Source organism: Lichenostomus cassidix, chromosome 1Aa, assembly GCF_008360975.1.
Source record: "Lichenostomus cassidix isolate B80296 chromosome 1Aa, HeHo_3.0, whole genome shotgun sequence".
NCBI classification, from domain to species: domain Eukaryota; kingdom Metazoa; phylum Chordata; class Aves; order Passeriformes; family Meliphagidae; genus Lichenostomus; species Lichenostomus cassidix.
Window position 1 is genome coordinate 38,512,272 of NC_139480.1, and position 26,376 is coordinate 38,538,647.

Genomic DNA, 26,376 nt, shown 5'->3' on the forward strand with positions numbered 1-26,376 from the left:
TTGACAACACAGTATGTCAAGTTCATTTATTAGCAAGCACATAGCCCTTGTATGCACAGTCACATTATGTGGCTTCTGTGTAGGGTCAGATTAGGTCCTCTTTGTGGTCCAGTCCAGAGGACTGAAAAGTGCTGAAATGTTTCACTGTTGACAGCAAAATGCCACAAGGAACACTGAAAGAGCCACTTGCTTTGGAAGCGGATTCACAACTTCTGGCATCTTAAGGCCAGGTTTGTCCCAGACTTGGTGACATACATTTTGGTATGTACTGAGACATCTTGGTGATTGTCTTCTAGAAAGTGAGTACCTCAGTTGGCTAAATGGAAGGGAAAGAGTATCTCTTACTTTTTTTAACCTAAAAAAGCATTTGAGACATTTTATCAATGTGATGTGTAAACATGTAGTAGGAAGGAGGGAGGCTCTGGTTTAATTCCATTTTTTGTTTCAGGAAGCTGAGACCTAATGTTTCCAAGAGAGTGAGCTGAGCTAGGCTGGCTGCAAGCTGAGGCTGGGCCTGTATTTGGCTCTGGTTGAAACTATGCTTTTACAGCAACAAAGAATGAAAAAAGTCAGAGAGAATGAACCAATACGACTTTATAATTCTATAGTAGGAGTCCTTCTGTGGTTTTGGTCCTTACTCCATGCATTTAACTCCCATGTTACTCGTAATGTTAGAGAAATGTTATTTATTCCAGCAAAGATCTCACTAACAAAACCAAAGATGTGGTACTCTCACAAAGCTGTAAGGAGATTACCTTTGGTTTGTTCAGTATTTCTGTTTTGTGCTGCCAAAGTTTTTATTTCTTCTGTTTGTTTGAAAACCACATGTGAGTATGTATGAAAGTATAAACACTTGTATATCTTGAACATGTGTAATTGGAACCCTGAGGTGTACTGGCCTTTTGCTATCAAAATGTAAGAAATAAGTCTATATTTTATGACTATGCAGTTTTTTTTACTGAAATGTTAATCTGTTTTTTGTTCAGTTTAGTTTTCTCTTTCCCTCAGTGTATTCTCTTCCATCCTGCTGTGGCAGACTGTGCTGTTGTGGGCCAGGAGGATCCTTTGAAAGGACATGTTCCATTTGCCCTGTGTGTACTGAGACCAGGTGAGAACTTACTGATAACTGATGTCACTAACACTTGCAAAAGTCTTAGAAAGGGTAAAGGATTTTACTTTCTTCATTAGGAATAAAGGCAGAAGAAAGTAGGATTTTGAAAGAGATTGTTGAGCGAGTTCGAGCCAACATTGGTCCAGTAGCAGCTTTCCAGAAGGGGATGTTTGTGACACAGCTGCCAAAAACACGCTCTGGCAAGATTCCACGTTCTGCTCTTTCTGCACTTGTCAGTGGAAAGCCATACAAGGTAAGTGGAAGATGTTTGCTTCAATGAATTAGGCACACATGCACATTCAAAGGCACACCATGGTGGTTTTGAATGTCTTGACTGTTCTACAACTGGTCCTTGACTTCAGGTAGTACCTTATGCTTTATTTCTACTGTAGATTACCCAAAAGATTTTCATGTTTCAGAGCTTTACAGATACTTTTTTTCTTTACTGCTTTTCAAGTATAAATTTAGAAGAATCTCTGAATGAAATTCTTATCTACTATTACATGCATCTATATATTCTTCCTTTTCAGATAACACCAACCATTGAAGATGCTAGTGTTTTTAAACACATTGAAGAACTGCTAAAGAAAAATTAAATGGGATAATACATAATAACAAACATTTCAGCTACTGAAGTATACAAAGAAGTTGTTTTTTTTAAAGAATACCACATTTTTAAAACTAGTCACAATTTGGGACTAAATGTTTTTACTGCAGAAACATTACTGTGTTCTTTACCATCTCGCCACAGCCACACATAGTAAAGTCTCTGCATATTGTCAATATATGCTGGTTATTAAGTTGGCTAAGAATTGCAAATAGAATTCATACTTTTCTGTAGTCTTAAGGGGAAGGAATCATTGGATTATCTATCTTACATGGTGTCATGTAACTTTACTTTTCAATCTGTTATTTTATAATGTGACCAGTAACTTGAGTTTGGCTAAAGCAGCTTACAAAAGGTAAGTCATGAACAGAGGACAGTGAAAAACAGTTCAATTGTGAAAATTGTTGCAAACATATATTGTTGTTACCTGCATATTATAAGCTTTTGTCTTTAGATTTTTCTAATACTAAAATTATAAGATTAGTTCTCTTGATTCCACTGATTTATTTTTTTCCTAAGTCTTTTTGCTATAAATTAGATTTTTATAAATTTTTTTTTCACTCAATAACCTTCTGAAGAGTCTTTTTTGTAAAATGATAAATAATTTTTTGCTTTCAAATCTGTGGAAATCTTGATTTGTCAACAGTAATATTAAAAAAACCTCCATGTATATTAAATAAAGGCAGGCATTTACCCTTTGCATTTTCTGATAATTTTTTTGTTGTGGTTTGTATCCCTTATGATTAGGAAACCAGAATGTGCTTTTGCTGCCATAATTAAAAATTTTAGGCTGGGATCCATATAACCAAGAAATTTAGCAAATATGGATACTAAGCAGCCCATTCTGAACTTTATAGGCCATTTCAGACTTGTTACAGGGTTCTCAACAAGCCAGCGGATGGAGGACACACTCTGTATACATTACTTCTCAAACTGCAGGTATTTAATCCAACAATAAATGTAAAAGTCTTTTTAAAAACAGATGCTCCCAGAAAAGTTTAAAAGCAGAGAAGTTCCTCAAACTCAGCTGTGCTTACCAGAGGAAGAAACAGTAAGTAACAGACAAATTCAGATGACATTGTTGTATAAGAGAGGTCCTTGAAAGAGTCCAAAAATACTGTTAGGTAGTGCTGGATAGAGGTAAGGATGATACCCCTGTAAAGTGATGAAATAAACCAACAGATTGATGTAGGAGCTAAAAGGTGATAGGTACCACTTAACATGAGCCATACCCTAGTGTTGCCTTGTGCCTGTGACCCTTTTGTGGAGTTGGTGAGCTCTGCCAGTTACATAAGAACTAAATAAAATGTCCATGTATTTTTTCACTCGGGACTGCAGACAGCTGGGCCAGTCATGTTGAACCAGGTCATAGAGTCATGTGCTAAAACAGCCTAGTTTGAGCCTGTGCTGTACCTGTTTTTTTGCTGAATCATTGTATAAGGTACCCCCTCCCTGTCAGCTATTCATTTTAGTTGAAAATCACAATCTGAACAGGGAATAAAACATTGGAAAACTGAGTGAAGGCTAAGGATGGTTTATGGTAGGTATGCTGAATATACAGGTTGGTGATTTAAATGTTGGAATAATTTAGCTCTTCAGAGACGTCCTTAAAATTTTCTTGAAATACTTCTTACATAAATTCCAGTTAGTTTAAGATACTATTCTGGATGGATTATTCAAGTACCAAGGCTTTAACAGAAGGCCAGCACCTTGAACCCATCAGCAAGAGCTGTGCTCCCTCTCGTGGCAGGTTCTCACCAGTAAATCCATTGTAACTTATTCCTGTGAGTGTCAAAATGTGCTTCTGCTTAGCTATGAGAAGCATCTGGTTTCCAAACGTAATGCTACTATGTACCAAACTTAATAGACTTGTGAACACATATAGCACTGAATTCTTTTTTTTATTGACATTGGGGGAGAAAAATCTTTCACCATCTGATTGACCGAAGTTTGCCAAATAAAAGTAGACAAAACAAATGTTTATGTACGTGCAAACATTGCAGATCAAACTGCTAAAAGAAATAACTAAAAGACAGGTCTTGTGCTAAGATCAAGCAGCAGAAAAATAGCAAATAGGTAAATGACTATTAAGTAGGTCTTACTTTGAAACTTCCCATTTAAACAAAGAATAAACAACAATAACACCACCAAATAAAGCCACAGCAGGTAATAGTTGCTCTTCTAAGCTTTTATACACTATATATTAATCACTCTGTCTTTCAGTTATTTCCTCTGATAAAACTGACTTCTGTGAAGTCTCAGCAAGGCCATCTTGGCTAAAAGCATAACATTAGACAGGAGCCTGTCTAATGCCCTGTTAGAATGAAGAAATGGTGGGGGTTGGCTTCTCTTTTCTTTCTTTTTCTTTGCTGAATATATCTGGAAATGAGAATCTGATTCTATGCAAATATTAAATTTACTTTTCCAATGCTGGCTGGTGTTTGAAGATCCTGGAACGAAAAGGTGGCTCTTGGTAAAGCAAGATTCTTCTTGGTCCGCAGGTAACATAGAAGAAAGTTTTTGGTTTTATTGTATAAATCATGTTTTATTAAATTGCTTTTTTTTTTTTTTTTTAATAAACAGTTCTTCTGGGTTTGTTTTTAAGAGATGAGCCATCATGATGCTTCTCTATAGATATCTGACATTTCCATTTTGTCTTTAGAGGTCCATTTTAGCTCCAGTTCCAGGTTACGTCATTCTATTATACATCATCAGAGGCAGGTGTTCAGCTTTAAATATTGACAGATTTTTCTCAGTAGGAACATGTTGAAGCTTCTAACTCTGCTAAACATATTTATTTGACTGTTACAATCCAAAAACTGTAAAAATGGTGGAATGGAAAGATACAAACAGTATTATTGACACTGTATTGTCAAATGTTTGCACTGAGACCCCATGTACCATAGATTTTATTTTTAAAAAATCATATTTATATCCATTTACATAAGACTTACACATTTTAAAAGAAATACATACACAGTAAATACGTAAATGTCTAGTATTTTACAATAAAACAGATGTAACAATGTAAAGATGAGTGGCTTCATTTGATAAAAGCTTTGGATGTGCACTACTGTCAGATTTTTGATGACAGAGATGCTGAGAGAAAAGGGGGGGTTGTTTTGTTTTCCTTTTTTTTTTTTTTTTTTTGGTAGTAATTTAGGTATTTTTTATTCTTGTTTTAAACTAACCGATACATGAAAGGAACATCATACCTGTTTGTATGATAAACCTTATGTGTTCTCTTCCCTATTACCCTGTTCTTGCAGAGAGTTTTAATGCTCTTTTCCTAAGTAGTGGTAGTGCACTTCAGGTAAAGTAGAAGAAAGAGATGACATCTAAGAGAAAAAAAAAAAACATTAATTAGCAAGATTCTATGATTCTAATTTGGTCTAAAGTGCAGTGACAACAGAAAGCATTAAGTAGTTTAGTAACTATGTTACTAAAACATGGGTTGTGAGTAACCGCGGGAGGCATGCATTTATTTAATTTTAGATCTGCAACATAAATTTACTAATAATGCATTCTAATCTTTTACTAATTGTCCTCAGTCAAAACAGAGTGCTGCTTATGTTCATTTTACAGTTGTTTTCCTGATGTTTTGGTTCAGCACTGGGGTTAGTTTTTTGCATCTGGACACCTTTGCCTGTTTGGCACAAGGCTAAACACACGTTGTCAGTGTACAGACCTTGCTGATGTACTTTGTGGTTCTTCCTAGTTCACTGCAGCTTGACAGCATTTACCTTTTTCACCCTGATGGTTTCTTTGCTATGGACCAGCTGCTTCCGGATTATCATTCACATCATTTTGGAACGCTGCTTCTCCATTTGTCTTTACAAATTCTCTTTGGAACCCTTCATTGGTAAAGTATATAATTCATTTTGTCAAATCTCCTTTAGTATTTCATTAGGATAAAAGTGAAAGTAGTGTGTTCTATGGCTCCAACCTGTGGCAAGAAATCTGTCCTGACTGACCCTTCTGGCTTGGCAATGACAAATGTTTTAGAAAATGAAAGTGTTGGGAAAGCTTGGATAGTGTGAGTGCCAAATCCACAGGCTGTGTAAAGGCATTGCAGCTGCTCAGCTGGGCCACCACATGTAGCCACCACAGCAGAAAGCTTGATAAGTCCCATTGCGCTCTGTAGTAAGTTTCTTTGCAACATTAAGTGGCCAGCACCAGCAGCCTTAATTGTTCTTAAATTTCTGAAACTGAGTGCACTAAAACAGGGCTGTGCAGAGTATGCTTATGTAACTGTTTTGACAATATCTGTTCATGGTTTCTGGCAGCCCATTGTGGTTTCAATAAATGTTAAAAAAAATACCTGTAATGCAGTTTGAAAGCATATAAATGGGACACAGCTGCTGTGAAGAAACACTAAATACACTGGATGATTGTACCCAACTGATGTTGGCATAAACTGTTTTGAAATACAAGGCTTTGACGATCTCTGTAAGAGAACGTCTCTGTAAGAGTAGCAGAATGCAAGAATCTGCAGCCTTCTGTGAACACAGGCCAGCAGTGTTTGTTCTACATGCAGTCTGTTTTGCACCATTTTTTTTGGCATGCTTTTTGCAGGCATGTTCTCCTTTTTTATATTAAAAATTCTCTTATATTGGTACTGTGTGGTATCTCATCCAGCTATCCTTCCCCTCTGCTCCTTAGTTCCTGGTTCTGTGCATGCAGGTACTTCACCAGAGTAACACAGCTGCTGATGTAGTCCAGGCAAGGTGTTATAAAAGCCTGGGTCTCAGTCTAAGCTGGATCTGGAAAATTTCTGGAGTCATGTTGTAATGAATAATCTTCCCTTTTGTCCAAGTATCAATCAGTTCCTTCCGTGAAGAAACTGTTACTCAGGAACTGTGATGCCAAGATTCTGAAAACTCCTCTGTTGCTCTTCAGTCAGATATCCCCCTCTATGAGCAGTTTCTGTTTATGCATTCATTCTTGAGTTGCAGGCAATTTGTTTAAATTTTCAAGTTTGATATAATAGTGAAAGAAATATTTTCCCTGTATGGGGTTTTTAGGGTGGGGGCAGAAGGGTGGGGTATTGTTTTGTTTTGATTATTAATATAATGTACTGGAATCCAAAATTATTTTAACTTGCTTTTTGTTTTCTAACCTGCATGGCATTTTGAAATATCCCTTACAGAAAGTGCATATACTAAAGTTCTAGTTCAGACCATCTTGTTCTAGTTCAGACCATCTTGTTCCTTCTCCAAAAAGAGTATATGTAAGTGAAAGAGTATATGTAAGAGTAAATGAAAAGAGAAATAGTAGTATATTAATGTCAGTTAACCTCATACATTAGCCTTTACAGTGTAGATGCAATTTTGATATTCTTATAGACCTCTCAAGCATTTAAGATTAGAATGTAATTGGCAGAATAGTGGACAAGCAGCAAGTACTGCTCTGATGCATATCACTGATACTTGAAACATTACTAATACTCCAATAGAAATTGAACTTGTATAACTTTTATACACATCTTTTTGCTCAAAATACGTAGCTCACATCTATATATAGTGCCAGAAGAGTCTGCTGCTTTACTTTTGTTTGTGCTTTGCTAACTTTTAGATAATTTTTAATATAGTGGGAATAAATAATTTGGATAATCTTAAATTAATTTTTGTTAGTGTATCAGTTTTCCATTTCTGCCTTTGTTGTGCTCTTCAAGCTTCACCTCAGGTGCTTGTCCCATAACTGTTGGCCTAAGAGATAGCTCAGTGTTTGAACTTAATTTCTTGGTCAAGCTTTATTGCTTCCAACATTGCAATTCTGAAGCATATAGGAGAAAAAGTTCACATCTCTGCCTTCAATTTGTATCACCACTGAACCCTGTGAGAGTCCTGTCATTGACTTTCCTGATATAAACACCATGCTCGAATCTATACATGCATGCACATAAAAAGATTTCTACAGTTTATGTGCTTCATTATCATCATCTTTGTAGAACCAGCTGCTAAACTAAGCTTTTTCAGAAAAACCAAGCCAAACCAAAACCAGCAAATAACCACAACCCCTCAAGCTTTTTTTTTTCCCAGTGGTGGCACAAAAAGTTCCCTTTTTTACTAAGATTAAGATTTTTTACTCCTGTAATCTTCTAGAGGTTTGTGAAGTAAGGCTTATGTCATCAGTAGGAACCTGAGCAATCCACTTTTCTAACTGTTAACATTTGCTTTTCCTAAGCACTTTCTGAACCTGCACAGAGTTAGTAAAATCTTGGTGGCCATAAGTCTGTCCCAGTCTTGGGAACAAAACAGACAAACAAAAAACCAACAAAAACACCAACACCCCCCCCCAAAAAAAACCCAACACAAAACCCCAAACAAAAAACCCCAACCCTAACAAATCAAAACAAAAAAACCCCCAACACAACAAAACCAAAAAAAACCCCACAAACTTTCTTTCAGATCCTTGCATGTCTTGCCTCCAATATGCAACAGCTGTTGAAGCATGTTTGATGCCTGATGAAGTTTTGGTGATATTCAAATATTTTTTCCAGCTCCCTTACAATTTCCCAAGTAACTAAATGGAAACTGTTTTACTGAGAAAATACTAGAAAAAAATGATGGCATATTGATGAAAGTACTCACACGTATTTTTTGCAAAAGTTGGGATAAAATAGAAAACTCTATTTCCACAGAACTCTGGATCAGTGAACCTGTGATACTCATACATGCACTCAAAAGATATACGGTGAAAAATTTAACGTGAATTCTAGTACTAAACTTGATCCAACATTGCATCCAGCTCAGATTAGCCTTTCTTTGTCATTTCTGAATGATTTGAGAAGTGCAAGAATCTCTGTAATAGATAAATTTTCAAGAATTTCTGTATGGGTAAGTCTGGTTCTAGCTAGCTTTATGTAACTACCTGATATTCTAAATTGAGCCATAGCTTTAATTAAAAAAAAAAAAAAAGTAAATTTCTTCTGCTTTACTAGCATCTCCCTCCATTCCAGCTCCTGGTAGAGCTCTTTCAAGTTCTCATAAAGTTCATTCCCTGTGCCTTATGCCATCTTCCCTAAATGTAATGGTTGGTAGTGTCACCTGGACTGAGCTTAAGAGTGTTGTGATGACCAAATGACCACCCTAGTGAGTCTTTAGCTATGTGCTCTGCTCCATGCTGGTTCTTGCTTGGATGATGTGGGGGGTAGTGTACGGTTATAAAGAGCTTTCATGATGGTCCCTACAGAATACTCACAACAATTCAGTGCTGGCTTCTTTGCTAGGCCTTGTCAGCATGAGTATGTGCGAACTGTTGAGCTGTCTAACCTCTGCAGTCGTGATGAAGCAACTGCAAATTGAGAAGGAAAAAGAAAAAAAAAAAAAAGAAATAAACCAGAACCTCTTTAGAATCATCAATAAAATATATCAGTCTGTTTACCACTGGGAGGGTGGCTGTTACATTGCTCTGTGGCTTTCTCTGACATGAGCAGGGCATGGTCTAATTCAAAACTCAGCATTTCTTCATGGCTGATGTACTGTTGAAATCTGTCTAAAGCAAATACAGTTTAAAACTCAATTTTGTCTTGATTTTGTTGTAAGTCCTAATGCTCTTACCATGCTGTTTAAATACTATTGTGTTCTTACTGCTGGCAGATAGGAAGCCAAATCCTGGATGAAGATATAGGTCTTCAAAATGACTTCCCTTTAAGTCTGCTGAGTTCAGTATACCCTGCTCAAGAAATAACTGTCTGGATGACCTCAAGTAAATCACTAAATCTCCTTTGTGCCTTAGTTCCACATCTATAAAATGGGAATATAATTTTCTACATCCTACCCTGACTAGAAGATGAAATCCATGAATGTTTATAAGCTTCTGATATACTACAGTAATGTGGGCTGTGGAAATGCCAAGGGAGCTAGGAGTCAATGGAACTCAGTGATGCAGTCAGTAAATTATTCCATTGGTAACTGCAACTATAAAGTACTGTTTTTAAAGGTGAGAAACTTTAATGAAATTTAGATCAAGACTGTCATACCAAGTTCATGATCAAGTTACAGGATGTAATCTCTAAAAGCAGTGTATTAAATTATTTGAGATAAGTCTATTCATAGACCTAAATCCTGTCATGGTGAAATAAACGGCTGTATTTTAAATGGGGCAATCTGTGTACTAATACTTCTCAGAACTTCAGGCAGGTATACTTGGCTTTATCTTCCATATACCTGAAGGAATAGCTGTGATGGGATTTGTCCTGTCCGCCTGCTCTCTTACAATGATTTTTAAATTTTCTTACTTTTTAATTATGATCTGTTAGTTTTCCACTCATTTCTGAGTCAGCGCCTCTTTTAGAAATCAGAAGATTTCCAGAGAAAATTAAGACTGGTATTTATTAGCTCAATTAGTGCCTGAATTTCTGTATTTGCTAACTACCCATCTGATGGTGACTATTTCTTAACACCTTCAGTTATTTGAGGGTCAGGGCTAAGCTATATAGTATGAAAGTTAGATAGGAAAATAAAGGTGATAGCCCTCTCTAATTTCATTCTCTAAAACACACTCCACCTGCTGGAGAGGCTAATATGATGAAAAATGTGCTTAGATATTATATTCAGTCTTAGTTATAAGTTAGTAAATTAATTCCTCTCTTAATGAATTGTTTTCTTTACAGGTGTAGGATAGCAAGATGGCCTTTCTTTTTGTATTATAAATAAACACTGTCAGTCTGAAGCAAACCTGAAAAAAATCAATTATATGCCAAGTCAGTGCTTTTCCATTCCCAATTCAACTCTCCCAGACTCGGTTGATCCTAGTTGAATGATCCCCTAGTTCTGGTGCGAGGCAGACATGCATTACAAGTCAGTTTGCATGCTAGGCCAAGCCCGGCGCGTTCCCGGGAAGTGCAGCGGTGCGCGCATACCGTCACTCGGCATCTTGCGCGACTGGCCTGATGTGGTGGTGAGGCGGAACCCGGCCGGCAGCGTTTCCGAGGCGCCTGGCATCATGCTGATCCCGTGGACCTCGCGCGGGGGGAACTGCCGTCGCCAGGAGGGGCCGCGTCTGAAGTTCTTGTCATCGCTCTGTCAACACACAGGTGTGTTTGATAAAGCAAAGGGAAACTTTTTGATTAATTGTCCTGCTGTGCGCTATCTCTACCGCTGCCAAATGTATTCCACAGCAACTACCCTGCTCTGTTTCACTGCATCCGGTCATTGTAATGGGTTTGAGACATGCTTGTAAGAGTAAAAGCTTTAGAAATATTAAATGCTGAGGTGGAAAACTTGTCTTAAATCTTTGGCTCGATATAGTCAAAGAGTTTAGTATTAGCTAAAGTAGAACTTTCTTATACAGTTACAGAAAGTGGTTTTTTACTGCATTAGGAGGCTTACATAAAGTGCTAAAAAAGGATTAAACACTCATGTGCATGCACAGAATTCATAGGCATCTGACATTTTCAGCAAGTCCTTAAAAGTTTTATTTCTTCTCATGTGCAGAAGTCCAAGACTTGAACACTTTTGCACTGGACTCTTATGTTAAGATAAGTGATTTCCATAGGTGGATTTGAGATTCTTCTTCCCAGAGAACTGCCCAAATCACACTCTATTAACTTTGAAGAGCAAAAAAAGCAATAAAGAAGAACAAACTGAAAAATCTACTTTTCTTCTTTGTTTTTAAAAAGGGGTGTGTCCTAAACAATGGACTGTACAGGCATTGCACCCACAGACATCCCCCACCTGGCTCTGGCCAGGAAAACTTCCACTCCATTCTGCCTATTTCCTCTCTGGAAAATGTTCATCTTAAGGTAAGAGTGCAGTGTCAAATTTAGCATCCAAGATGACACAAATATGTAGCCACTGAGGTTACTTTGAAAACCTTAATGGGCATTCCTAATTTTTTTTAAGCTGTAACTGACTCTTTAACAATGTGAGAATTAGCATGTCTTTATGCATTCAACTTAATGTTTTACTGTAATACTTTATAAATACTGAAAATAAAATTAATTACTTCCTCAAGTCGTCTTTCAGTTCCTAGTGCTAAAAGGTTGTTGTATTCCCTCTCAAGGATCTGCCGTGCCTAGAGATACCAAAGTAAACAATTAAAATGGTTGAAGACAAATAAAAGGTAATAATGGGTACAGTTTAACCAGAAGTAGCATAAGCAAACTTGCCTGTGTGTTTTGTGTTGGAATTTGTAATAATAAAGCTAAACTGCTGTAGTCAAAGTTTTCATCCAGTGCTATAAGTGAACCATGTACACCACTTTCTAGAATATTATTTGCATATTCTCGGAGGCCAATGGCTTGTATCCAGCGTATGACTCGATCATTGCTCCACACCAGCACATCTGTAAGGACATAACACCAGGTCAGTCTCCTGATACCTTATAACTTCCAAATTGTACAGGTGCACATGTGTAGCTGTGCATGCACTGTGGATGTCATACTGCTTTATTTCTTAAATGAGGAATACCAGCAAACTATTCATAGAGCTTTATAATCTCCTATTAAAATACTTAATTTTAACTATCCTCAAGTAAAATGTTTATTCTAAATAATGTTTCCAAAGGAGAAATGTGCTTCCATTTCCGGAGGGAATCTCCAGAATGCATTTCCTCCCACTTCCTATATATACACCGTTTTCAATTTGTAGGCAAGATTTTACAGTGCAAGGGCCCATGAGAAATATCCATTCCTCAAGGCTTCACTTGGGAGTTTTATATTAAACATTTTGTGAGTCATGTCAGCACTTATAATTTTCTAACATGCCATAAAGTAAAAGATTACTTCACAATTTTAGAGACAAACTATTTTTAGGACAGAAAGTTGATAGAGTTGTTCAGGTCCATACCAATTATAAAGCTGAGGCAACTAAATGAGCTAGGAAGCCATTTTCTTTTTGCTATTCTACAAAAGTATCTTGGCTCTGCCTGTAAGATTTAAAAAAAAAAAAAAAAGTTACTTTACAGTTGATCTTTATAGTTGTGAGTGGGAGACATGGTACTGAGTTTTCTGTTACTAAGTGATGAGGCTTTTTCCTGAACCCCTAGGTGTCCAGATAGAGCAGCTATTCTGGGAGCAGGAATTCTCCATTGCCTGGCTGAGAGCCTCTCACTTCTTTGGGGTCAGGAATGGTTGAAACACAGTGACAGGCAGAGACCAAATCCCACCTGGGACCATGAATAACTGACTGACGCATGACAAGGTGAAGGAGGCTATGGATTACTACCCTTGTCCTAGCAGGAACCAGCACTGAAGCCACACCAGAATTTGAGACCAATACCCAATTCCCCCATGTCAGTCTGCAGCTAGACACACTTTGGCTCACTGGCACTGATGCCTGCACATCCAAGGCAAGCTCTTTGCATTAGTGCATGCCATCACCTGTCTTGAGCAAATGCACTCTGTCACTGTAGCCCTTCACTCTTTTTTTAGGTTTTCCAATCAGCATTGTGCTTGAGAAGTGCTAACAGCTGTAGTCACTAGAGCTGGAAATGCTCAAAGGAATCAAAGGATTCATTTCTGATAGTTGAAAAAAACACAGCCACCCTAATTGTTACATATAAAAGAAGCCATGCAGTGAACTTGCAACTGCTCTAGAGAACTTTACACCGTAAAGATCTTTAGAATCGGCTGTGAAATCTAATAAGGCCAGTTTTGTTAGGAACTATTCTTATATACCAATCAGCTTCTTTAGTGGTCACCCCTCCAAGCAGCATTTTCTATGATAAATTCTGACATAAGAAATTAAAGGAAAAGGTTTTCAAAAGCTGGAGCATAGTTTAGGATCCTGAGTGCTCCCGTTTTTCAGTGTTGCCCCCAGCACATCCCACTGAGCTGCAGGCTGTTTGGCCTTCTGCTTCTGAGCCTGAAAGAGGCTCAGATAAGATCCATACCCCACATCTAATTTAGAAAAATGTGTGTATCAAACTACCATTCAGAACTGCAGTCCCAATTTAGCAAAGTATTTAAGGAGATAATTTAAGGAGATAAGATATGCTCTGAAGACAGATGGACTTATGTTAGTTTTGCTTAAAGGACATGCTTAAATGCTTTGCTAAAATGGCATGACAATGGGTTAACAGTGTCAAACTTCAAAAGAAGAAACATTCCCAGTATTCATTCCCAAGAACTATCACCTTTTATTTCATGCTGACTCATTTCTCTTCGCTTTTCCAGTTCTTTTCTATCATAATTCAACCTCTTTAAACACATGATTCCATATTGCAAGCTTGTTCTGTTATTTAAAGAGAAACATTTACAGAGTTAATAAAGATAATTTTGAAGATGAGAACATAGGTAGGATGTAATTCCTGCACTTCACATGAGGTCTTTCACGGTGCCCATGTAGGAAATCTTGAGAACAGAGGGGAGAACAAAACCAGGAAAAAAACTCCACAGACTTTGGGAATGAAATGGAAAAAAACCAAAATGAGTATGTTTGAATAACTCTTTTAGCATAAGAAACCCAAAGCATTAAAAGCAGTATTCAGAAAAGGTCAGCCCTTGTGAGCCGTGAAATGTTTTGTCAAATCAGGCTTTTAAAAAGTGACAAATCAGACAGTATATTATAAAGAAATCCACTTCTTGTCACATAAACCTCATTCTCCCTAAAGCCTAAATGCCTTTATTTCCATATTTCCAATTTAGCTTCCTAGCTATATCCCTAGGTAACCTGAACAACTGTCAAATTGCTTGTACTGTTAACAGCTTTTATGTGCTACACACAATAGCTTTTCATTATTATGAGATCTCAGGGCTTCAAAGCTTAGTCTAATGCTTCCTGATACTTCACACCACTTAAATTATTACTGTTTCTGTATTGTCAAGAGTTTATTGATATATTAATGGTTCCCTCCTCATTATGAAATTTATCTGTACCAGTATCTTGGGTGTGAGATACATAATTGCAATGTAGTTGCTCTTACTAAAGGAATCTCTCTCAATTCAGATTTCTGACAGTCAGCCCTCACTTTTCTGTGTGGTTTTCCACACCAAAACAACAGAAAGTGTTTTTATTCTGTGCAGCACTGAGCACTAGAGCAGACACATAAGTGTTTTATAGGTGTAGTATTTATGCCAACATACCGATGAAAACTATCCACCATTTTTAGGTGCACACGCAGATCTTTCTTTGTCAGGTGGTCTAACATCCTCGCATCTACCAGGCATTCCATAAAATAACTTCGGTACTGAGGTAAACCCAGACTGGGGAGCCATTCGTTACCTATCCATTCGTGGTTCATATCACCATAAGCCAGGGTCTACAGGGAGAAGAAAATGCAGAGGAAGAAATAAATTCTTAAGTTTGTTCAAGGCTGCATGACAGACTGAAGAAAGAATATGTCTAAAAAAAAATCATAATTCTGTTTTTACTTTGCTTTGGCATTGGAAGGGTACACCATTGTGAGGCACTTGTTACTGATAGCAGTTTTGCCTGTTGTATCTTTTTTCTTATGTAAGTTTCAAGGAATTTTTTTCAATTGTGGGTTTTAAATGCAAGCAAATTGTTACAGAACCAAAATGTGTGTGTTTCATAATCCTACTTGATTTCTATTGACCTTCTAGAATATTTATACCAGGCAAATCATACTGTGAACTGGTAATACAGACATGGCTCCAGGGAATCCACTGAGGCTTATGTCACTCTTTAGTGGGGAGAAGAATTTCCTAAGATCTCAAGACACTTTGTGGCTACACACCTGTAGTCCTTCAGAGACTAAAAGTTAATTTCAGTTGTTGGGCACTCAAGCTTACATTTTAATGAGATATTTTCATCTGTGAACAGCTTAAACCTTAGGGCATCATATGTAGTTCAGCTAGAATTTCACCAGGGTGAGCAAGAGAGTATATGAAAAAACATGCATTTTGAGCTGTATTTATATGAGTTGCCCTATTAAGATGCAAAATAGATTTTTACATCTCACTGTTGTCAAGTAATCTGCACTACAAAACAGAACAGAGAACTAATAAATTGCAAGATTTACACTTCCTCAACAGGATCATGCTCTGGATCACTTTCAAGCCTAACTGTTTCTTTTGTTTTGTTTTTTAATGTCGTTATAAACAAATGAATAACACAGTGTAAGCCAGATGGATATATTTTCTGTGAGGGAAAATATATTCCCCTTGTGCATCATTCTTGTGAGATTTTGAAGAGAAGAGGAATGTCATCATTAAAGATAGCAAGATTATATAAGTGTGTGAATATATTAGAAAATTTTTAAATGTAGCTAATTGACAGTTCTAATTGAATGATACAATACAATTTGTAGACCAATACTTGGGGGTGATTTATACAATTGCTCTAAAAAAAAAAATCGGTGCAATTTTAGAAAAATTAGCTCTGAAATTCAAGTTTAATTGTCCTATTCTGAAAAATGAGGAAAATACTTTTCCTAGTTTGGGATGGGACATAGACTATGTCTCTGGAACATAGTTACTTCTTTTCTGAAAAATATTCACAGCATATGTATCTCTTTCTGCTTTACCTAACAAAACTGTCCAGAGAATATGTTCTTTGCGAAGAACTCTGAAATAAATCAATCATAATTCCATCATTAAGATACTATCTCAATATCATATTCCACTAAGCATATTGATGTACCCAATTACATTATTATTATTAACTTTCAGTTTAAAAAAGTCATGATCATACCTGAGCCCAACTGCCTTCTTCAGACTCTTTCTGTATTATCAGCAGGAAGCAATTAGTAAAGCAAGTAAAAAGACAATAAAATTGAGTTATAAAAAGACGTGGTTTTCATATGCATGTTAATGACAATTAAAACATACACATAAAATGCATTAATAAAATAACTCTGCCCCCGGCAATGTCCTGGGCTAAACTACCTGAAAAATTACAAGACTAAAACCACAAAATGTAGCTGAGTTTTCAAGACAGAAAATCATATCTTGGTGAAATTTTATAACATTAGTTAAACCCTTTTCACAGTTTCACAGTTAAAACACAAACATTTACTTTGAAATTTGGGCATTAGTGATGTAATTTTTTTTTCTAATTTGATTTTGAACCATTCACAATAAAAAGCTGTCTTCTTGAGAATATATTGTAAAGGAACTTTTGACATAATATTTTTTATGGCAAAACTATGTTTTTGTGGCTGGCCCGTTAAACAGGGTCAGCTCTTCTTCTGGTCAGTTCAGTGCTGTTATATTTGCATTTATCTTTACCAGCAATAATAAAACTGGAAATGAGTTCAGTTAAAAAAAAAGATGAGTCTTGGCTTCCTCACTGCTGATGAGAAAACTTTAAATACTATGACAAGCACAAAGTTTTAAGAAAAAATTCCTTATTGCATCAAAATTGAGCTCCATTTAGGGATTGGGCTGACTATAAAGTCTGCCAAACTGAAGGTTGCTTTTTTCAGAGATCTCACTGGAGCATTGTATCATCTTTGATAAGCCCCCTTACATAGTTGTTGTGATGTAATGTTAAAACCCAAAAGCTAAAATAACATTTGTTCCAAATTAAAAAAAAAAAAAAAAGTCTTACTTTAGTGTTTAGGGAGAGGTTTGGCAAAAATCAATAATTAAATAACACTCTCCATGCACCTGAAATAAAAGTTCACGTGGACATGAAAGACTCAGCATTAATGAAAACATGGAGTTGTGTAATGCATGATTCTTAAGCCTTTTCTTATTTCTTTCTATTTCAGCAGATACAAAATACTGTTTAGAAGAGGAGGGAGTAGATTACAAGGGAAATGTTGCACCTGTAACTGGCAATTCAATTTCATTAAAAGAGGTTTCACACTGGCACTGAAACTATCACATACTGTAAAACTCTAAATACTGTTTTTTTAGGGTCACACAACTTTTTATGATGGTAATACAGTTTGTAAATTCTTTTGCTGAAAAATTATGTAACTGTTCTTCAAATTCAATTTCATTAGTCCCTGCAGCTTTCTAACGGCATGCTCTGGGAAGCATCCTACAGAAGATAAGGCATCTGTGTTAAAGCAGGAACAGGCCTATTCTCTCGAGCACTGAAACCATTTTAAGTGGAAGTGGAAAGACTAACCGTTTTAGCTGGAGCAGCAAGATTTTCCATTTCTTCATGGGTCACCCAAACATTGCCTGAGGGCTACGGACAAGGCCCGCAGGAAGGCAGGTGGGATCCACATTAGGTAAGCAGTGGTAAAGAAGAAAGGCAGCACCACTGTAAGTTAACAGCGCATCACCATCAGCACAACCACGTTCTTGCCTCTACCGAGCTGCAACTAGAGACAACTTTAGACAACTTGGTTTGTATCTTTCATTAGCGGCTTCTGAACAGATGTGATGGAGTATTACAACTAGAACTGATGGATGAAATCCGGCAGAGCACGGCCATAAAGGAAAGAATGATAATTAAAGCTGCATTTCATAAACAACTGGCAAATGCAACCTTTAGCTCACAGCTCTGTGCAGAGGTAAACCTCAGCTCCCAAAGATTTTCCAGCCTAAATATTCTGCACACATCACATGCTCATATTGTAATCTAAACAATGAATACTTCCACCATGGTTCTGTAAATCAAAAATGTCAAGAGAATTCACTTGTGAACTATTTGTCCTCATCCTATTGTTTTTTATCAAGTTATTATTATGACAATGAGAAGAGTAGGGGAGGGGGGGCATGGATGTCTGCTATGTTTTCTGCAGACCTGAGATAAATTAACTTCTTTCCTGAGAAAGACGAGGAGCAGAAAGACTGGGACTCAGAACTGCACAATCCAGGACAGGGCAGCTTTGTGCGCTGACAGTTACTCGGGCAGAATTAAAAAAATAAGGCAAAAGTATTCCCAATGTTTTTAGCTTGAATGTAATGTTCTCTCAGTTCATAAGTGTAAATGCTTTTATGCTTTGAAATATTCTCTTATGCTTTTATAATCAAAATTAATTTTATGGAGTAATTCAAACATCATATTTAGTCTTTACTGCTTCAGTGTGGTAAAATTCATTACAATTCATAATATTACCATGGTAATGACACACAAAACTGTTCTCAGGGAAGAAAATATCAGAACATTAGCAACATGAAGATAAAAAGGCAATCAACAGCAATATTACTGCTGTTGCCCAGTTGCTTATGTAGCTCAAAGGATCTGGTACCTCTCCAAGGTATCTGAATTCCAATTCCCCAAAAGATCCTCCATAAATTTCATTAAGACAATATATTACAAAATATAAATATTATTAACATTATCATTATTGTTAACTTACTAGTAAAAATCTGAGCTACACTACTTGAATAGTAGTCTTTGTCTTTCACTTCTATGCCATGTTTGCCATTTGATCAAGCCCCATTTTTTTGGTGAGTTGCCATTGCTTCTTTCATAGCCATTACCATCAGCATATCTCTGCATTAAGTTCCCCTTTTCTTATCTTGTTTCTTTTTGTCCTCATCAGTATGGCCTATTTTCCATGCTTTTTATCTATAGCACATTCACTCTTACAGTACCCTAATCTATTTCTTGCTTTTTTAAATATTCCCCTTTCCGTTCAGACTTGAATCTGTTTCTTTACTTGTTTCCCTCCTGGCTGCTGCCACTCATCCTTCCTTCCTCACTGAATGCACAGGCTCCACTTCTGCCTTCCAGACACTCCCTTCACACCTCCAATCACTGCTTCTCTTAAAAGCATGAAGAACCTAAAGCCAGCTGACTCATAACATTTGAAAGGGTGCAAAAAGAGGGAATGGGAAAAAGACTCAAAAGAGCTGTACTCCTACATAACCTCTTCCAACACCTGCCTCCCCTTCCTCCCCCACCAAAAAAAAAAAAAAAAAAAGAGAACAAACAAACAAACAAACAAAAAGAAACACAATCTGATTAGGCTGGTACAGATGATTTGAAGGAAGAGAAAGACAAAAGTATAGGTAAAATTACAAATAAGATGCTCAATACTGATCATTTCGATAACATCAAGGATAATCAAAACAAAGACTTTAAAAAAAAAGAATATCTGATAAAAGAAAAACATCAGCAATCAACAATCAAGCAAGTAATGAACAGGTAGTTCTGAGTCTCTGTTAGACAGCTCCCACTGATTGTCAAGTGTGTGTTATCACAGAGCCACTCTGGTACTACAAAAGTTTTTCTGCAGACTCCTGTTGGGTGAAGATGGGAAGAAAAAGTTTGCTGAACAGGACTCACTGTTCTGGATGTTGGAGGTGCTGAGGGACTTGTCAGTGATACCATCTCCTGGATTGCTAATCGGAGTTTTAGGCGATGGAGAGGATTGCTGATTCCAATTTCTCTTTGAATCTCAGTATCGGACAAAGCAGACATGATAGCTCCACTCTTCACATTGGCACGGCAGGCAGCAACATACCAGGCTGGCATCCCTAGCCAGAGCTGTCAAGAGAAAGGACATTTCATCCAAAGCACTGCTTCATTTCTCAAATGAAATTGCAATCACAGAATAACTTGAGTTGGAAGGGATTCACTGGAATCATCAAGTCCAACTCTTGGCTCTGCACAGAACAGCCTCAAGGATCACATCATATGCCAAGAGCATGGTCCAAAAGTTTCTTAAACTCTGTCAGACTTGGTGTCATGACCACTAATAATCAGTTAATTGATGAGAAATGTTAAATAATTAATTTTCAGGACACCTATCAGTCTGAATAAGCATGGTAACACACACAAATGAGTATGAACATCATAGTCTTTAATAAAACAAAATTGCTTCAGAACCTTTGAAATGGCCCTGATTTCATGTGAATTCTTTTTGCTCTCACTGTAATCAGAACTTTAAAGCAAGGCATGCTTTGAATTATTTTTAGAGCTGTGTGCCTTCTTCCCTTGGGCTACTGCTTTCCCAGGTTTCTAATGAGCAAGCACTGGCACAAGTCAGTGTTCCTGCCCATTGGATAACCTTACTGCATACAGAAAATCATCTAGAAGGAATTTACTAACTTTTTCACTTTTGTACTAAAACGGCTTTCCCTTTTTTCCCCATGGTGTACTCAAGGGGAATAATCCTATACTTAGCTTTTATTCTCATAGAAGAAATTAGCCAAGCCTAGTTCCAATAACCAACCTAGCAGCGACAGAGTTTACAGTAAATTTGGGAACAGTCTGGTATGGTGTCACATCCCATTGTCACACCATGTTGGTTAGAAGTTGCAGCAAAATATGAGCACAGCTACATCATCCATGGATTTGGAAGATATGTCCTTACATGCTTTTCCTCTCCTTATGTTAGTCTTACCCAGCCCAGGCCAGCAACAGCCCCTTGCTTCACCACCTAGTCTTTTCTTGTAAGAGGACCTACTGAGTATGAATTATTCTTGTTTTTCTCGGCTCTCTCATTTTATGCTGCCTCATTAATATGTCAGTGTCTACAGCTCTTTTTTCCCAAAGGAGGTAATTTCATATCAGGCATACATGCATGTGAGGTTTTTAATCATGGTATGAAGTACATTATGCTTAGCAAAGCCTGTGAGAATAAAATAAGCAGTGAATGCCATAATCACAGAAATTTTAGAGATAGCACAATGTAAAACAAAGACCTAGCTAGGTGCATCTCAAATAGGCACTTAGAATGAGCTGATTCCATTGGTTGTTTTTTTTTTTTTTCTTCTTAATAAAGGCTTGCTAAAACAGGACACAAGTTGAAGGAAATGAGGAAATTCACCAACAAATCTGGAAAGCAGTGACAAATTGAAAGGATTTTCCTTTCATTTGACACAGTGGAGAGAAGCAGTGTGTGGTTATTAAGAAGTTTATACCTTATCTGGGAAATATTTTCATAAAAGACAGCTATTATGTCACTTTTATGTCACAGAGGAAACAGATTTGACTGTCAGGTTGCAAAAGGCTCAGTCAGGCTTTTCTGTACTGAGTCCTAATGTTTCACAGAGCTCAGCAAATAACTGCACTGTGTTTCAAAAAGTCCTTCCCACTCAGTGGGATTAGCCATTGCCCTCCCTCCAATGCTAGCCTGAACCTTAAAAACATGATCTAATTCCAACAAACTTTTACAAAATACAAAATTTCATGAAAGAAAAGGAAAAAAAATGTAGATAACACCCAGCTGCATTTAAAGGGCCATGAGAAAATGATGCATAGCTTTAAAATGTATTTCATCACCTCATTTACTTTGCATTAATTTTTTTCACACATGCACTTGAAAAGCAGAAAAGCATAAACACTGGGAGTTATTCACCCTGTAGAAATAGATTCAAATGTTTGCTGCTCATTAGGTAAATTATTTCTTTAACAAAATAAATAAATTCTTCAACAAACAGCTGCCTCTAGCACAAAAGGATGTTAGATGAACACTCTAAAAAGAGGACACAGTAATCATTCTAGACAGAGAACTCAGATATCAAGATTGATATGCTTTTCCAGAATTAATTAAGAAAACATAAGATTCTTAAAATAATTCTCAACTATGTCTGTGCTACATACAAACAATCAGAATAAAGGCTAAGGCTGAAAATTTAAGCCCTGAAAAGTTTGAAAATTTCACAATATACTTCTTAAATTTTAGCCTTTGTCTCCTTTAATATTTATTTTATTCTTTAATTGAAGTGGCACATTATATTTTTCTCCAGAATATGAAATGCACACAGTGTCCATTTGCTGACTGAATGCATTGGTGTTCACTGAATAAATACACTCCTCCTATCCTCATATCTTTTTATCATCAGTATTCAATCTGCATTGACTACTCCAACATAAACCTCCTTGTGAGCTCTCCTGTGCTACTGTCACATTCTCCAAGGGCTTTGTAGACCTTGATTTCTCTTTACAGCCCCTCTCTGAAACAGTGGGAAGCATATCCTGTTTTTCAGAAAAGAATCAACAGAAAAAAATCAGGGCTTAACTTGTCAAAAACTGCTTTAAAATGTGGATCACCTTGAAAGAAGAAGGTATTGGTATTCAGAAATTATAGACCTTTGTATGTTCACGTTTCCAGCAAATCAGCTTTTACTTTTATACTAAATATCTCTGACTGATATAAATGTAGTTGCAGAATTCTTAAGTCATAGGAAAAAGTCAAGTAGTGACCAAATTAAGGATTGCTCCATATTAATAGAGATTTTTGGGGAAGGAAGATATAATAAAATTTTCCAAGGTCATATGCAAATGCTTGAACTTTCTTTCTGCAGTTTTTATTTCATCATTTTCGATATGTACCTCTAGCAATTCCACTATGTTTCATTTCTCATCTTTTATTTATTCACTAGCATACCTCTATCAAAGCTTTGGAGAGGGATTTTTTTTTTCTCAATTGAAGGGAAAAACTTTACCAAGTCTAACTGATGATCAATGGGTGATACCTACAGCAGGCAGGAGAAAAGTTGTGAACAGGTAGAGATGCTTGGTATAGTAAGGAATAGACACTTGTTCTTTGAGCCAACAGAGAGCTTGTATCTGCACTGAAGTGTTACAGCCTTGCCACGTAAAAGTGAATGTGTATGTATGCAAGAACATTCTTACTTTCTGCCACCTTCTCCCCTCAGCATCTCTGTAAGAATTTTTTGGGTAGTTCCTTCATCTAAAACATTAATTGATTTTTTGTCAAAATTGATGAGTGTTTTTTCTGCTTGATTTCCAAAATCCATTCATTTAGGTACTCCAAATGAAGGACAGCTCTCTGCAGACTGGATTTCAGATATGAAGGCATTGCCTGTCAAATCAGAGATACTTCAGACTGGATCTCCTGCACTGCAGGTGCAAACAGCAAGAGGAACACTCTTTTTCCCTTACATTTTTAAAATGCACAAAGTTACAAATTCTTTTAGTTTATTTAAAATTAGCACATCATTCTACATAAACTGTCTGTGGAGTTCCTAGACATATAGACTGAGAAATTAAAATATTAAAAACATCTCTGATTCAAGTGCATTTCTGGTCCTCATCCCACTGTGCAATTGTCTTACCTTTTTCAGCTCTAGTCTCTAATTTACACCATCCAGTGTCAAAATCTGTGTAGTGCTGATGGCACAGCGTGCAGGGGGAGAGGCTGTTTCTTTTAATATTTGTAAGGACAAGCACACAGAAGCAGTCTACAGATGTGACTCACATTGCCAAGTTAAGGCCAACACTTACCTCCAGCCAGGCAACTACTGTTGGTCCATCCCACTGTGCAAAAGGCAAACCTTTCCTCCGAGCTTCTTCCAGAAGTTCGTGTCTAAAAATGGATCAAGACATGATAAATACGTGGAGGTATGTTTTGGACAAAAATACTCAACTCTGCCTTTTTGGTAAGGGTGGTAACAATGAAGCACAATGACAGGCATAGAAAAAGCACAGAACACACCAGTTAACAAAACAGCTTTTCTTCCTGCTGAATGTACTGTCAATCTATTATAGATTACTCATATTTTCTGACTCATATTTCCTTTTAAGCATCTAACATACAAAAGGTGAGGTTTCTGTTTTTTCTTTACCCAAAGCAATAAAAAATTTGGTATATCCTATAGTAAAGGGGTATCAAAACAGAGACTGGTTAAGAGAAAAATGAGGGACTCCTCCTGAGACTAACTTAGCTCTGGTCTGGTAATGACCCAGAATGGCCTAGAATTGGCAACCTCTAGACATGAACAAAGCACGGATGTAATGCAGCTGGATCTGAGTGGTCTGTGGTTGAAATTCTAAGCCAGCTGGACCAGCTATGCACAGTGCTAGAGCCTCTGGAGTACAGTTATTTTTTACCTGAAATATGCCATCTGTGGCTATTTAAGAGTTTATTGTATCTTTAATAGTTTCACGTTGGTTTACTGATGTATATATTTTTATAGAATTGATGTGGTTTCTCAAATTTATACATATACATAGATCTATTGAGTTGATCAAATACCAATCCAGGTCCTCTATCTTCAGTTTTTCTGGACTACAACTGGTGTAAAACATCATTCTCAAAGCTTAATTTATACATTTAATATAACATATTGATATATGTATAGTTACATATCAACCAGCCAGCTAGATTATCAGGAAAATGCTTTACATTAAAAACATTCAGCTATTTCACCAGAGATTTCCACTGTGGTGATGGCATAGAAAAAGCAGCCTTTCAAAAGTTGGGTTTTTTTGTATTTGACAATGTTTTCAGCTGCCTCCTACTGAGCAAAACACAAAAGAATGCTCTCAACAACAAGCTGTAGTGAAAAACAAATTAGACAATGACTATGCTAATGTATTATTAAAATTTGCTTACATTCCCAAATAACAAGAAAATCTTGGAATTATAGCTTCAATTTTGTTCTGTCCTCCTTTATTACTACAGCCTTTGTGGTTCAGCTATCCCTTGACAATTCTTCACAACCTTAGCAGCCTTTCAACTACATGTATTACAAAATCAAAGCAGATAAAAGCAATGGAGGGATCTTACTTGTAAGGAGTAGTCCTTTAGGGATTTTTGCACTGCCAAGGGGCCAGACTGAGAGAATGTTACTTTAGTATAAAATGGAACCCAAATAAGCAATTTTGCATACAGGTTTAAATCCCTGGCTCTGAATATTAATAGAAAACAAGCTGCTTCATCTTCTGTGTTTATGCTGTAGTAATATGTAACACCACAAATACTTGGCAGCATTACTGAAGCTGATCTAGCCTCTCCTCCCACCCAGCCTTTGCAGCATACCTTTCCTTTGTCACTCGGACATCCCAAGCCACTGTAGAGCTATCCTTGATTTCTGTGAAAGCATAACCCTCAGTAAAATGAGAAGTTGCTCTCTGGGAACATGAACACCATGTTACCTTCCGCAGCCAGTGGGGATGAAGGAACCCCATATTCCCAGGGAGAAAAGTAGTGAATGTCAATGGAAAGGTATTCATGTGCTTACTTAGGAGAGCAGAATTAAGGTATGGCCAGACTTGGCCACATCCCAGCTACCTGTGGATGAGGTATTAGGGCTGCAGCATTCCCTCAGGGATGGTTCTGCAGGTGCTACAGTGGTGCTGTACCTCTCTCAGATGCTACAACAGGGCTGCAGGACTCCAGCTGCTACTGGGTCTGAGAGCTGGAATGGCCATCCTTAGGGAGAGACAAGGTTTCAGGAATGCCCCTTCTGCACCTGGCCACTTTTGGTGTCCCATGGTGGAGCATGGACTTCACAAAACCCTGTATCATATGCTCCTTCCCCACAGCCAGCCCAAGCCCAGGGAGCAGCCCCTTCTGCAGCTAAGAGTTCCATAAAGACATCATCTCTGGAGGACCTCGATCCCAGAGTTTTCTTGAGTTTTCTTAATCTGAACTATTTTTTCCAAATATCCCAGCTGAAAAAGCAGAGCTGGCTAATATGCTAAGTAGAAAAGGAGATAAAGACTTTGAGGGTCACTGGCCTTCCTTGCTTGTGCTGGTCTGCTGCTCCAAGCAGGAGAGCAGCAGCACCTGGACCGCAAGGAGATGGGGAGGAAGTCTTGGCCTCTTTAATTTGGTGTTAAACCTCTGCATGGCCTCAGGAATTGAGATCCCTGCAGAAGAGGCACTGGCACTTTAAGGTCTCACTCCCATGAAAAACTCAGATCATTTATACTGGACTTATAATACATATTACTAGGGAGTAAAACATAATACATACAACTAGGGAGTTTTCAGTGATGTTGCAATATTTTTATCAGCCTAAGGCTTAGTGTGGAGGCTTAGAATTATTCCAGTGATTCTCAAACAAATATGCTCTCCCAGAGGAGGGAAGCACTTCTGTTGCTTTGGAGGCAGTCTGGCTCACAGAGCTAAAGGAAAACATAGTTGT

General features: G+C 37.3%; 2 protein-coding genes across 16 annotated transcripts in view; one reads left to right on the plus strand and one right to left on the minus strand.

Annotated features, from left to right (window-relative positions):
- ACSS3 (acyl-CoA synthetase short chain family member 3) overlaps nucleotides 1–4,925 on the plus strand; it is a 61,625-nt gene extending 56,700 nt beyond the window's left edge. The window contains exons 14-16 of one of the 2 annotated variants that reach the window (XM_085045903.1): nucleotides 1,009–1,108; nucleotides 1,189–1,364; nucleotides 1,642–4,925. In XM_085045903.1, the coding sequence (XP_084902029.1) occupies nucleotides 1,009–1,108; nucleotides 1,189–1,364; nucleotides 1,642–1,707 (342 nt within the window). In that variant the 3' untranslated portion in view covers nucleotides 1,708–4,925. Of the gene's footprint in view, nucleotides 1–1,008; nucleotides 1,109–1,188; nucleotides 1,365–1,641 lie in introns of those variants that run through there. The other variant, XM_085045911.1, reaches the window with a different exon arrangement.
- Nucleotides 3,601–26,376, minus strand: part of PPFIA2 (PPFI scaffold protein A2) — a 289,083-nt gene continuing 266,307 nt past the window's right edge. For 10 of the 14 annotated variants that reach the window (XM_085045781.1, XM_085045796.1, XM_085045773.1 and 7 more), the window contains 11 exons: nucleotides 23,729–23,810; nucleotides 19,820–20,020; nucleotides 17,705–17,767; nucleotides 16,319–16,348; nucleotides 14,749–14,924; nucleotides 13,800–13,897; nucleotides 11,833–12,008; nucleotides 11,670–11,738; nucleotides 10,585–10,744; nucleotides 8,922–9,014; nucleotides 3,601–5,056 (listed from right to left, as the gene is read on the minus strand). In XM_085045781.1, the coding sequence (XP_084901907.1) occupies nucleotides 8,956–9,014; nucleotides 10,585–10,744; nucleotides 11,670–11,738; nucleotides 11,833–12,008; nucleotides 13,800–13,897; nucleotides 14,749–14,924; nucleotides 16,319–16,348; nucleotides 17,705–17,767; nucleotides 19,820–20,020; nucleotides 23,729–23,810 (1,114 nt within the window). In that variant the 3' untranslated portion in view covers nucleotides 3,601–5,056; nucleotides 8,922–8,955. The remainder of the gene's footprint in view (nucleotides 5,057–8,921; nucleotides 9,015–10,584; nucleotides 10,745–11,669; nucleotides 11,739–11,832; nucleotides 12,009–13,799; nucleotides 13,898–14,748; nucleotides 14,925–16,318; nucleotides 16,349–17,704; nucleotides 17,768–19,819; nucleotides 20,021–23,728; nucleotides 23,811–26,376) is intronic. The other 4 variants (XM_085045788.1, XM_085045891.1, XM_085045813.1 and 1 more) reach the window with 1 other exon arrangement.